At 44.4% G+C, this 13,176-nt stretch overlaps 1 protein-coding gene across 3 annotated transcripts in view; it reads right to left on the bottom strand.

Moving 5' to 3' along the window:
• Nucleotides 1-2,599: 2,599 nt before the first annotated feature.
• Nucleotides 2,600-13,176, bottom strand: part of ANKRD45 (ankyrin repeat domain 45) — a 35,976-nt gene continuing 25,399 nt past the window's right edge. For 2 of the 3 annotated variants that reach the window (XM_077276024.1, XM_077276025.1), the window contains exons 4-5: nt 8,297-8,391; nt 2,600-2,779 (exon numbers count right to left, since the gene is read on the bottom strand). In XM_077276024.1, the coding sequence (XP_077132139.1) occupies nt 2,627-2,779; nt 8,297-8,391 (248 nt within the window). In that variant the 3' untranslated portion in view covers nt 2,600-2,626. Of the gene's footprint in view, nt 2,803-8,296; nt 8,392-13,176 lie in introns of all 3 variants that reach the window. The other variant, XM_077276026.1, reaches the window with a different exon arrangement.

Raw genomic sequence — 13,176 nt, 5'->3', positions numbered from 1 at the left:
CCTTCCACACCCTTGATGTCCGCAGGGTGGTTCTATCTTACCTACGACAGACTGAAGCCTGGCAAATTGACCAAAACTTATTCATCCAGTTCTCAGGACGGAACAAAGGCAAGAAGGCGGCAAAGAACACAATCGCAAACTGGATCAAACAATCTATTTGCCTGGCTTACTCAGCACAGAAACAATTAGGCTTACCGGTAATTCGGTTTCTAGGAACCTTTCAGACAGCACTAATTTCCCTCCCTATCTAATGTTTATTTATTGAATGATTCCTGCACTTTTGTAGTAATTATACATGCTACTGTGTCCAGGAAAACACTGGTGGTTGCAGGAAGGGGAGGGGTATTTAACCCCTACATGACCTTGGGATTTTCCATTTTTCCGTGTTCGTTTTTCTCTCCCCTCCTTCCCAGAGCCGTAACTTTTTTATTTTTCCGTCAATTTGGCCATGTGAGGGCTTATTTTTTGCGGGACGAGTTGTACTTTTGAACGACATCATTGGTTTTACCATGCCGTGTACTAGAAAACGGGAAAAAAATTCCAAGTGCGGTGAAATTGCAAAAAAAGTGCAGTCCCACACTTGTTTTTTGTTTGGCTTTTTTGCTAGGTTCACTAAATGCTAAAACTGACCTGCCATTATGATTCTTCAGGTCAGTACGAGTTAATAGACACCTAACATGACTAGGTTATTTTTTATCTAAGTGGTGAAAAAAAATTCCAAACTTTGCTTAAAAAAAAAAATAAAAATTGCACCATTTTCCGATACTCGTAGCGTCTCCATTTTTCATGATCTGGAGTCGGTTGAGGGCTTATTTTTTGCGTGCTGAGCTGGCGTTTTTAATGATAGCATTTTGGTGCAGATATGTTCTTTTGATCGCCCGTTATTGCATTTTAATGCAATGTCGAAGCGACCAGAAAAACGTAATTCTGGCTTTTCGAATTTTTTTCTCGCTGTGCCGGTTAGCGATCAGGTTAATGCTTTTTTTTTTATTGATAGGTCGGGCAATTCTGAACCCGGCAATACCAAATATGTGTAGGTTTGATTTTTTTATTATTGATTTATTTTGATTGGGGCGAAAGGGGGGTGATTTAAACTTTTATATTTTTTTTATTTTTTTTCACATTTTTTTTTACTTTTTTTTTTTTAACTTTTGCCATGTTTCAATAGCCTCCATAGGAGGCTAGAAGCAGGCACAAAGCGATCGGCTCTGCTACATAGCAGCGATCTGATGTTCGCTGCTATGTAGCAGAAATGCAGGTGTGCTGTGAGCGCCGACCACAGGGTGGTGCTCACAGCTGCTGGGAATCAGTAACCATAGAGGTCTCACGGACCTCTATGGTTACACTGCTGAAGCATCGCCGACCTCCGATCATGTGACGGGGGTCGGCGATGCGATCATTTCCGGCCGCCCGTCCGGAAGCGGTGGTTAAATGCCGCTGTCTGCGTTTGACAGCGGCATTTAACTAGTTAATAGGCGCGGGCAGATCGCGATTCTGCCCGCGCCTATTACGGGCACATGTCAGCTGTTCAAAACAGCTGACATGTCCTGGCTTTGATGCGGGCTCACCGCCGGAGCCCGCATCAAAGCGGGGCTTCTGACCTCGGACGTACTATCCCGTCCGAGGTCAGAAAGGGGTTAACCTCTTTGTGTTCCTGTCCCCTATTAGGGCGGGGAAGACAACCTCCGAAGTGGCTGTCGTAGAAGGTTCCTAGAAACCGAATTACCGGTAAGCCTAATTCTATTTTTGCCTGATTGCACTTGGACCAGTAATATGGTTATGTACACTAGCCCTAAGCATGTACACTTAATAAAGTGTTTAGGAGTGCAGGTTCAAGCTCCTTAGGGGTGGGAGGACTAAAAAAAAAATGTATTTACAACACCACCCTTCTCCCATCTTTATTTTTAAAGTTGAGGTAGTGGGAAAAGGGAGGTAAAATGTGAGGTCAAAATGTTTTTAAACAGGGAGAGAAATGTATTAGCTCACAAAAAGAATCAGGTGCTGTCCTGTCTGTATGCTCTTTTGCTTCTTCCCCTGCCCAGGAGCTGTGGTATGATCAGACCATGTCTCTTTACGGTCAGACAAGGCCATTACACAGCAGGGGACATTTATAAGATTATCTCAGCACAGGAACATTTTTATTTATCCCATCCAGTTATGGAAATTATTATTCAAAGATCTATTGATTAAAATGTGTTGTTAGTGGGAAAACCCCTTAACGTTCATCTCTTAATATGACCTACACGTTAGATTCCAATCTCATTATTTCATAATGAAAATCTTTAGTGTCACAAAGAAGAATATGGAAAAAAATACGTATTCGATACCAAATGGTAATCTATTAAAGTCCATATTTTCAGGCCAAAGATTTTTCGGTTTGTGCTCCTACAAGAGAGAGAAAGAAAGGTCTGAAGAGTCTTGGTGCGGCTGTCATCGATAACCTAGGAGCCGCGTGCTCCGGTGTACAGAAAAATCGGGAAGATCGCTGTGAGCCAAATGATTGGCTGATAGCTATCGAATGTGTCTGAGGGGCTTTACTCTGTTCTTCATCATTGTCAACCAGTACTTTCACTGCTCCCAGCAGCTGAAGAGCCACAGACTGGAGAACACTGCCCATAGAGCATTACTAATGAGTCTTACGTGGTGTATTGATCTTGGTGAAGATTATCTGTGCTGTGTTCTCTAGTTGTTGCTTCTGATCCAAAAAGTCTTGTGTTGTTGGATTCTTGGCGTTTTGCAGCCATTCATTTTTTGATTTGCAAGCATTGATCGCTTGGTTCTAAGGAAAAGAAAGACTGAGATCTAAAAAAAATCCGGACATAAAATGTCATACAAGTTCATGTTTAACACTGAAACCTTATCTTCTATTGTATAGATAATTGTCTCCAGGGCTACATGGCATTCATCATGTTACATTTCACAATTGCATCCAGTTATTGTCAGTGGTGTCACATTGTGCCATCATGCGGAGCCGCCATTACAGATAAAACAAACCTGTTGGATATTTTGGTCAAAGAGAACAAGTCACATGCACAAAGCCAAATTACAACTGTAAAATAGACAAGTGACTGCAAGTTTCACCAATGTTTTTAATCCTGCATCTTGTCTGAGACTTGCTGTTGCAATTCTAGCCCTAGCCTAAATGCCAGATGAAAAAAAAATGACATCTCACTGTAAATATGCAGTTTAAATGGGATGAGTCCTAAGAAAGCTGCCTAGTCCTGTCTACAGAATGATCACCAGTGGCCGATCCACAGCTTGCAATCTAACACCCAGGCCCCCATACACATGATGAAAGTCGGCCAAACCCAACAATTCTGATAGGATCAACCGATCATCTGTGTATGGTCGTCTCTTGGCCCTTCCTCTGACATTGGAGAATCAAGGTTTTAGAATTTCAACAGCCTTTCTGTTTTCAGGGCAGATAACCCACTATAAGGGTGCTAACACATTGCATTCATGGGCTTGTTCACTGGCCCCATCAGGGCTTGTGTCCGATCCTCCTGCAAAAAGGAATTTGGGCATATTCATCGATGGGGCTATAGACTATAATGGTGCCAACAGCGCGAACATGTGCTCTATCGTGCAGCATGACAGAGCACACGTTTGAGCTGACGGCACCATATACTACAACGGTGCCGAAAGAGCGTACGCCCGAATCCCATTTTACGGGGGTTTGGACACAAGCTCCGACAGGGCCAACGAACGGGTTAATGAATGCAATGTGAAAGCACCCTAAGAGAAGTCGGGCAGCGGCTTTCTCCTCTCTCTCCATTGAAAACACATGATTGCTCAGCCATGAGAGATTGCTGGCTGCCCAATTACCTTTGACCACAAGTGGTCTGGAGTATCGCCAACAGTCTACTAAGGAATCAGGGCAGACCTATTTAATGCACGGAGAATCCTGCTGTTTTTTTTCTGATTATTATGGGGAATGAAGAAAAATTAAATCTATTTCAAATCAATATGTGGTGTAATCGTGCTTTTCCTTCAAAACAACATCAATTCTAGGTACATTTGTACAAAATTTTGAAGGAAATCAGCAGAAGAAGGAGGTTGTATCAAACATTTTGGGGAAATAATCACAGATCTGTAGATGTCGCTTGCGTAAATTCTCCGGTCTTTTCATGTATACCCACACAGACTTGATTATGAGATCAAGGCTCTGTGGGTTCCAAATCATCACTTCCAGGACTCTGAAGATAGAGCCAATGTCTGGCCGCATTTCTACCACTTCTGGACAAACTTCTCTGAACAGTAGATGGGTGTAGCTGGATCCAACTGTTTGCTGCCATTTCTGAACTGATAGCACTGCTGGACATCTTTCGATTTCAAAGGGAAGTGTGTATGATATGTCTTTCATCTGCTGCAATTAGTTTCCTTGGCTGATCGCTGTGACTACGGTCTTTAACTTTGTCCATTTCTTGGTGCCTTTTCAAAAGAACTCATCGTGAAACTGCAGTCTGTTTTTGAAATCTTTTCCAGGGAGAGATCTTGTTGATGCAGTGCAACTACCTTGTGTCTTGCTGCTGTGCTATGTCTCACTATGGTGTATGACCTGTGAAAAATAGTCTTCCACAACCTCACTGTGTAGCAGAGTTTGGTTGATACTCACCCAGTTTTCAGCTTCCGCCATAGCTGTCCCCGTTTCAGTTAAATGGGTTCTCCAAGAATGTGATAAACATGATGTCGGTGACATAGTTCAAACTGCAGCCGTCCTAGTCATGTCAGGATGACTGCACACTGAAGAAGCAAAGCTCGAGACGAATCTCAGCTGTTAGAAGAGCTGCCGTTATAAGCACACATCAGCTAAGGAGCAGGGCTGACTTGAGACAGAATAAACATTTAGGCTATGTGCACACGTTGCGGATTCGTATGCGGATTTTTCAGCGCAGATTCAGAAAAATCCGCAGGTAAAACAGATTTCACCTGCATTTTTGCACCTACGGATTCCTATTAAGGAATAGATGTAAAACGCTGCGCAATCCGCACAAAGAATTGACATGCTGCAGAAAATAAACCGCAGCAATTCTGCGCAGAATTTTCCGCAGCATGTGCACAGAGGATTTGGTTTTCCATAGCTTTACATGTTACTGTAAAACACATGGAAAACTACTGCAGATCCGCAGCCAAAACCGCAACGTGTGCACATACCCTTAAGGTACTGTCACACTCAGCGACGCTGCAGCGATATAGACAACGAGCCGATTGCTGGAGCGTCGGTGTTTAGGTCGCTGTAGAGACGTCAAACACAGCAGCTCCAGAACGATGCAGGAGCGATCCTGTGACGTAACGGCGACTCACTTATCGTTCTCGCTGGTTGTTAGCTCCATGTAAAACATTGCTGACATTGTTGCTTTTGATGTCAAACATGACGATACACGCCGACCTGACGACGAAATAAAGTTCCGGACCTCTAGCTCCGACCAGCGATATCACAGCGGGATCCAGATCGCTGCTGCGTGTCAAACACAACGAGATCGCTATCCAGGACACTGCAACGTCACGGATCGTTGTCGTTCTTGTTGCAAAGTTGCTGAGTGTGACGGTACCTTTACAGTGACTGCGCACGTATATTTGTTCTACTGAACAGCAGAAACCCTGCTCTACCCCATTGTGTTCAGTCAGTGAAAAGATCCTTGACTTAGTACAAGATTACGTAGAAGAATTGATGCTTTGATACTGTTTTGAAGGAAAAGGGTGACACCAAATATTGATTTTATCTAGATTTCCATTTTGTTCATTCACTTTGCATTTTGTTAATGTTAATAGTTTATTTCCATCAATAACCTAGGCACTTATGGAACAGATGTCTTTCTTGTGTATATTTGTCAGGTTTACATCTGGACAACACTGTTTCTTTGAAAGTATCGAAACATGTAGACCCATTATGTCTATCCACCCGCGGCTGTTAACATGTTAAATGCCACTGTCAATCTGTGGCAGAGGCATGCCGGGAGAGTGTCATAAGACCAGCACATTGGTGCCCCTGTCACATGATCGTTAGGTGTGAGATGGGTTGGCATCACAGCCGGGGTCTGCAGAAGACCCCCGTACTTGTTATTGCAGATCTCCTATGAACACTGTGGCCGTCATTCATAGGAGATGATGATTTCTGCTACAAATAGCAGGAATAAAACCCTGCTATGTATAGAACAAGCTGGTATCAATAAGAGCATCAGCTCGGTGAGGGAAAAAAAAAAAAAATAAGCCCCCACTCAGCCCCAGATCCCAAAAATGGAGACGCTACGGGTTTCGGAAAATGGCGCCATTGTTTTTTTTCACCACTTAAAGGGAACCTGTCACCCCGTTTTTTCCGTATGAGATAAAAATACTGTTAAATAGGGCCTGAGCTGTGCATTACAATAGTGTATTTTGTGGACCCCGATTCCCCACCTATGCTGCCGAACTACGTTACCAAAGTAGCCGTTTTCGCCTGTCAATCAGGCTGGTCTGGTCAGATGGGCGTGGTGTCTTCCCCCAGAATCCACTGCACAGGGGAGGGAAAAGATCGCGATCTGCGCTATTCCCCTGGTGATCGGTGGGGGCGGCCATCTTCCTGTGGCCGCGCGTGCGCAGATGGAGATCGCGGCGGCCATTTTCCTGAAGCAGAGTTCGCATCTCTGCTTCAGGAAAATGGCCACCGCGATCTCCATCTGCGCACGCGCAGCATCCCGCGGCCATTTTCCTGAAGCCCCGGGCAGCAGAGCGCTCCATCTGCGCACGCGCGGCCACAGGAAGATGGCCGCCCCCACCGATCACCAGGGGAAAAGCGCAGATCGCGCTCTTTTCTCTCCCCTGTGCAGTGGATTCTGGACTTGGGCATGCGCAAACTACTCTGCCACCAATGGAAAAATAAGCAAGATCTGGGGGAAGACACCACGCCCATCTGACCAGACCAGCCTGATTGACAGGCGAAAACGGCTACTTTGGTAACGTATTTCGGCAGCATAGGTGGGGAATCGGGGTCCACAAAATACACTATTGTAATGCACAGCTCAGGCCCTATTTAACAGTATTTTTATCTCATACGGAAAAAACGGGGTGACAGGTTCCCTTTAAATAAAAAAACCTATACATGTTTGGGGTCTGCAAACTCGTGCTGACTTGGATACTCATAGGTCAGTTTTAGCACCTAGTCAACATGGTAACTAAAAAAACAAACAAGCAAAAGAAAAAAAAAATTGTGGCATTACTTTTTTTTTTTTTGCAATTCACCACACTTGGATTTTTTTTCCTCTTTTCTAGCACAATATATGGTAAAGTCAATGGTATCGTTCAAAAGTACAACCTGTCCTTCAAAAAACAAGCCTTCACACGGCCATATTGACGAAAAAATTAAAAAAAATATAGCTCTTGGAAGAAGGGAAGTAAAAAACGAAAACGCAAAATGGCAAGGTTGTGAAGGGGTTAATGCCATAATCTAATCTATTTTCTAACATACGTCAATTAAAAATGTCTTATCCTTCCCCAACTTCACTATCTAACTGCTTTTCTTTTTTTGTTTACAGTTTCCTTTTTTATCGCGCTTTGAGAATTCCCAGTGCATTTTATAATACTCAAACAATGCATTATCAGTCACTGCCACTGCCTCTGTCCTCTCCCTGAAACAAAAAGTTATCGCTGACCTTCATGTAAGGGGCTTGGCTAGTCACTGTGCGATGTGTACAATGACAGTGCACTCTGTTGCTGGCTCAGATCAGAAGTAATGAGCCGGCAACAGGCCGCAATATCAGTGCGCATTGGAAGAATACCTGGCGGGTAGAGACAAGCGCTGCCCGTGCAAGTGATGCCACTTGTGTGGGAAATGCTACTGTCTGCAAGCCAGGTATTAGTCTCACAAACCATCAATGACAGTGTGCTCGGTCACAGACTTGTTACTACTGAGTCTGTGAAAGAGCGCACTGTCATTGCTCACATTGCACAGTGACAGAACAGTCCCTGAAATAAAGGTCCCGGATGACACTTCATATCAGGAACAGGGCAGGAGCTGTGGAAGGGATGGCAGCCTCTGACCCCTGATGACGCAGAGTCAGGATGCACTGGGAATTCTCAAACGAAGCTTCATACAAATGAAAAAAAAAAGCAGCTAGTGTGGTTGGGGAAGGATAGGGAATTTTTTAATTAAAGTATGATAGAAAATAGATTTGATGAAGACATTAATAGAGCTTTAGGATGAATATTAATTAGTATTTTGGGCCACCCCTTAAAAGTAAGTTTTAATAGTTTAGATAGCATATCTGGCAATCAGATAACTCATTAATACACCTCAATTAAAGCTTGTTTGACCACAAACCTTGTCCTCTTTATTAAGTTTTCCATGAACTTTTTCAGGGTCAGCAATGGTCTGCTGGATAAAGCTGATGTAAGCCTTCAGGGCCAATCTAGCTTCTGTAGGAAAGAAAAAAAAACAATTTCCAATTCGTAATTAAAAAATTACCTAAAACAGTACACCAACATCTCTGACACTGATCACTTGTATTAACACGCTTCTATTTTTATACTTTTTTTTTTACTGAAGAACCAAGAATAAGTCACAACTCAGCAAAATATTCCAGGCCTGTTAGCTAATGAAGAGTGTTGCAATGGCCAGTAGATGTGTCACAAGTGGATGTGACCGAACAGGAAGGCTACGCCGCCATTCAAACTGACACTAGGAGTTTCCTGGTTACGAAACTGTCCAAAAATGGGTTACAATGACGTGGCATCCAACTGGCACGGAAATAGTATATGCACATAGAAGCTGATCAGGTGGTCCCGGAGGTTTCCTTACTCAGTGGTCTTGTTCTCTCTATCAATGCAGTACGATACGTGAATCAGCTACGGTTCTAAGGCTGCACATCAGCTGCATGCGGGATCCATTATTTACACCAGTCAGACTGGAACCTGTCCTGGTGGTTCAGTAAAGGCTTTATTGATCCCTTCCCCTGAATGCAACTCATCCATGGGTGATGGTGACATCCTAATCACAGACACTGATGTGATAGTCTAGTTTCTGAGCCAGGTTCTCAATACCTACAGAACCTGGCCAGGTGATCATCGGTTGCGTCTTCCTGTTCATGAGTCATCAAAAAAGAGGTTTGGCACAAATGTGTAGGCTTAAAGAGGCCGACACAGGTAAAAGAGGGCCCCTGTGCATACATGGACCCTTAGTAGTCCAATAGTTTAGGACAATACCCCCGATTACGTGTTTGTGATAGAATCTGCTGCCTTGGAGGTCTCTGACCTATTGGGCCATTGTGGTGGCTGCTCTGGTTGCACTTCTGGTATTGTCTTCCCATGTATCCCACAGAAAGTAATAGAGAGAGCGGCATACATGCACAGCTACCCCTCCATTCCCTCCTTACATGCGGCAACTGGTGGACACCTTACCAGAGAGGATGGGGACTGTGGGTCAAAGAGGTAGACCTCACGCCTTTCCTATCACAATGTGTATTAAAAAAAGCTTACAACTTTCACACTGGCCACTGGGGCTTTTTTAGACTCGCATTTCCTTTTCTTTGGGAAGAGTTTTCAGCAGTCTCATTATCATCACAGGCAGAATTACAATGACAGGTAACATCTCTATACACAGCTGATGACACAGGATCCACCAATCACAATAGGCGACGTCACAGCTGACCTTGCTCCCCCTCCCTTCACAAAAACTTTTGCACATGCTCATTAGAGGTTTCGATACAGAAAATAGGGTCTAAGTTAGCCTATTGCTGCTAATGTACAAGTGAATTTCTTAAAACAACAAACAGTCTAAAATAGCCCCAGTGGCAAAATTGCAAAGTTTCTAATTTTTATTATAGATTGTGTTATGGAAAAAAAAAAAATAGAAAAAATGTTTAAAAAATGAATTTCAAACACAAAACCTGATTTAACTATCGGACGTTTCCTCAGGAAATGAACCCAGGACCTCAGCGCTGGAAGGTAACAGTGCTAACCACTGACCACCATGCAGCCCATTAGAGCATGGGTGGTTTTACTTGGCAGTCAGCCATGGGAGATGATGACATGGAAGCCTCTGTGACATCACAAAGAACCATGAGCAAAATCCTGCAGTCACAAGCAGATGCGTTACAGTTTAAGATGTCTCCACCACGTCGTTTCCGTTTGGAGGTTTGTGAACGTCCTTTATGGAGGACTATTGGATTAGACTTATTGCCAGAAGAATTAGAAGACAAAGAACCTCAAACAAAAGCTTCCAGTTCCCATCTTTACGAAATTCTTGATCATATACAATGGGTGTATGGGCAGATGTACAGCATGCCCACATCTGTTGTAGTATTTCATGCAACCTGGATTGTAATGTTTATAATTTTGCTATCAGCGGCCTTCTATTATAGAAGACATTGGAAAAAGCCTCAACTCAAGGTGAGGAAAGTAACAGAGGTTCCTTTAATTGTGAGAAGCAACCTCAGGTGCCGAGTACAGTACCACACACATCTGCTATCGTGGCTGCCAAACCGCCTGCCACAGAACTGCCCCAGTACTATGCTGTCCTCCTGAGCCCTGCCCATGCTTCATTTCCCTGCTTCGGGTTAAATACTCAGGTTATTTTAATAGTGAGAAGCAACCTCAGGTCCAGAGTACAGTACCAGGCACATCTGCTATACTGCCTGCCCCAGTACTATGCTGTCCCCCCAGCCACAGTTGTCCTCCTGTGCCCTACCCACGCTTCCTTTCCCTGCTTTGGGCTATATACTGAGGTTATTTTAATTGTGAGAAGCAACCTCAGGTGCCGAGTACAGTAGCAGGCACATCTGCTATACTGCCCTCCCCAGTACTATGCTGTCCCCCCAGCCGCAGCTGTTCTCCTGAGCTCTTCCCATGCTTCATTTCCCAACACTGCTATAGTGTTGAAGTCAAATATGTGATCCACAATAATCATGTGCTGATTAAACTCTAGAAAACAATCAGTGTCATACCTTGCTGCAAGCAGCAATGAAACTGACAAAAGCACACCATATAAAGAGTATAACAATAATTTTTATTAAATCCCATATAAAAACACACAAACAAAAACAATTGGACTAATAAACCGGACTATCTCAGATTGTGAGGGACTCACAAGGTTACTCTTAACTAACATCCACATGTGCAAGTTATTAAATTAAGAATGCAGCAAGGTAATTGTTATATCGTAGGTGAAAAACCCCCTCAATGTCTATCGCTTATAAGAAGCCTTATGCGGGTACACCGAGACAATGCCTATCACAGTATCAAGCAAGGGGCTGAGGCTGCATGCATTCCACTTTTTCAGCAATTGCTCCGAAGACAACTATGGAAGCTTAATGTCCTTCCTCAAACACCAAACCATGCTTGCTATGAGCTGCAATTAAATATCAATAAATCATAATGAATAACAATAGTAATGCTTACATTGGATGTGTGAAGAGTCCCGGTCCCTCCAACCCCGACGCGCGTTTCGTCAACACAGGTGCCGAGTACAGTACCAGGCACATCTGCTATACTGCCTGCCCCAGTACTATGCTGTCCCCCCAGCCGCAGCTGTCCTCCTGAGCCCTACCCATGCTTCCTTTCCCTGCTTTGGGCTATATACTGAGGTTCCTTTAATAGTGAGAAGTAACCTCAGGTGCCGAGTACAGTACCAGGCACATCTGCTATAGTGTCTGCCCCAGTACTATGCTGTCCCCCCAGCCGCAGCTGTCCTCCTGAGCCCTACCCATGCTTCCTTTCCCTGCTTTGGGCTATATACTGAGGTTCCTTTAATAGTGAGAAGTAACCTCAGGTGCCGAGTACAGTACCAGGCACATCTGCTATAGTGTCTGCCGCAGTACTATGCTGTCCCCCCAGCCGCAGCTGTCCTCCTGAGCTCTTCCCATGCTTCATTTCCCAGCTTTGGGCTATATACTGAGGTTCCTTTAATAGTGAGAAGCAACCTCAGGTGCCAAGCACAGTACCAGGCACATCTGCTATACTGCCTCCCCCAATACTATGCTGTCCCCCCAGCCACAGCTGTCCCCCTGAGCTCTTCCCATGCTTCATTTCCCAGCTTTGGGCTATATACTGAGGTTCCTTTAATAGTGAGAAGCAACCTCAGGTGCCAAGTACAGTACCACGCACATCTGCTATAGTACCTGCCCCAGTACTATGCTGTCCCCCCAGCCACAGCTGTCCTCCTGAGCCCTACCCATGCTTCATTTCCCAGCTTTGGGCTATATACTGAGGTTCCTTTAATAGTGAGAAGCAACCTCAGGTGCCAAGTACAGTACCAGGCACATCTGCTATAGTACCTGCCCCAGTACTATGCTGTCCCCCCAGCCACAGCTGTCCTCCTGAGCCCTACCCATGCTTCATTTCCCAGCTTTGGGCTATATACTGAGGTTCCTTTAATAGTGAGAAGTAACCTCAGGTGCTGAGTACAGTACCAGGCACATCTGCTATAGTGCCTGCCCCAGTACTATGCTGTCCCCCAGCCGCAGCTGTCCTCCTGAGCCCTGCCCATGCTTCATTTCCCTGCTTTGGGCTATATACCTTTGCATCTGATGCATCTATTAACATTTCTCTCCAGTTCCCCTAGCTTGTGCAGTCGTCATTTCCGTAGATAATCTAGGCCATTGCTTTGATAAATTCTTCTAAACTTATATTTTTGTAATACCACGTCCTGTTAATCATCCTCGCTAGTGGGACTTTTTGTCTTCTCAAATGTAATATTGAGGTAACAAATAGGTCAAAACAGGCAAAGGAAGGATCAGAAAAGCATCTTACCCGATACATGGCTATCTCAGAGGAAGCAGTGTGTGCACCATGACAGTAAACCATGCATCAGTGTGTGCACCATGACAGTAAATCGTGCATCACTGTGCAATCTGTGTGTACAGCCGATGACAACATCGGACATACATTACCACACTCCGCGACTTGTCACCTTTTTGCATCACTAGTATTCACGTCACAGGCGGTGAAAGCTTTGTCTTCAGCACCCTTTGGCCTTACATGCCATTGAGCTGCAGGGGATCAGATTTCTTCTGAATGTAACAATGAATTACACTGTTTAAAGGGGTTGTCCAGGACTGAGCTAATGATGGATTACCGTATTTGTGGGTCAATATGAGATTGAAGTGGCACTCTCACTGATCAGCTGAAAACTGTCAGTAGAAGCCACTTACCAACGTACAGATCTGCTGTGTTAGACCACAGACATTGCTTATTTCCGGATGTTGT

The sequence above is a fragment of the Ranitomeya variabilis genome, chromosome 8 (genome assembly GCF_051348905.1).
Source record: "Ranitomeya variabilis isolate aRanVar5 chromosome 8, aRanVar5.hap1, whole genome shotgun sequence".
Lineage (NCBI taxonomy): Eukaryota > Metazoa > Chordata > Amphibia > Anura > Dendrobatidae > Ranitomeya > Ranitomeya variabilis.
Note: the sequence above shows the minus strand (reverse complement) of the source record. Positions and strands in the feature narration are given on the sequence as shown.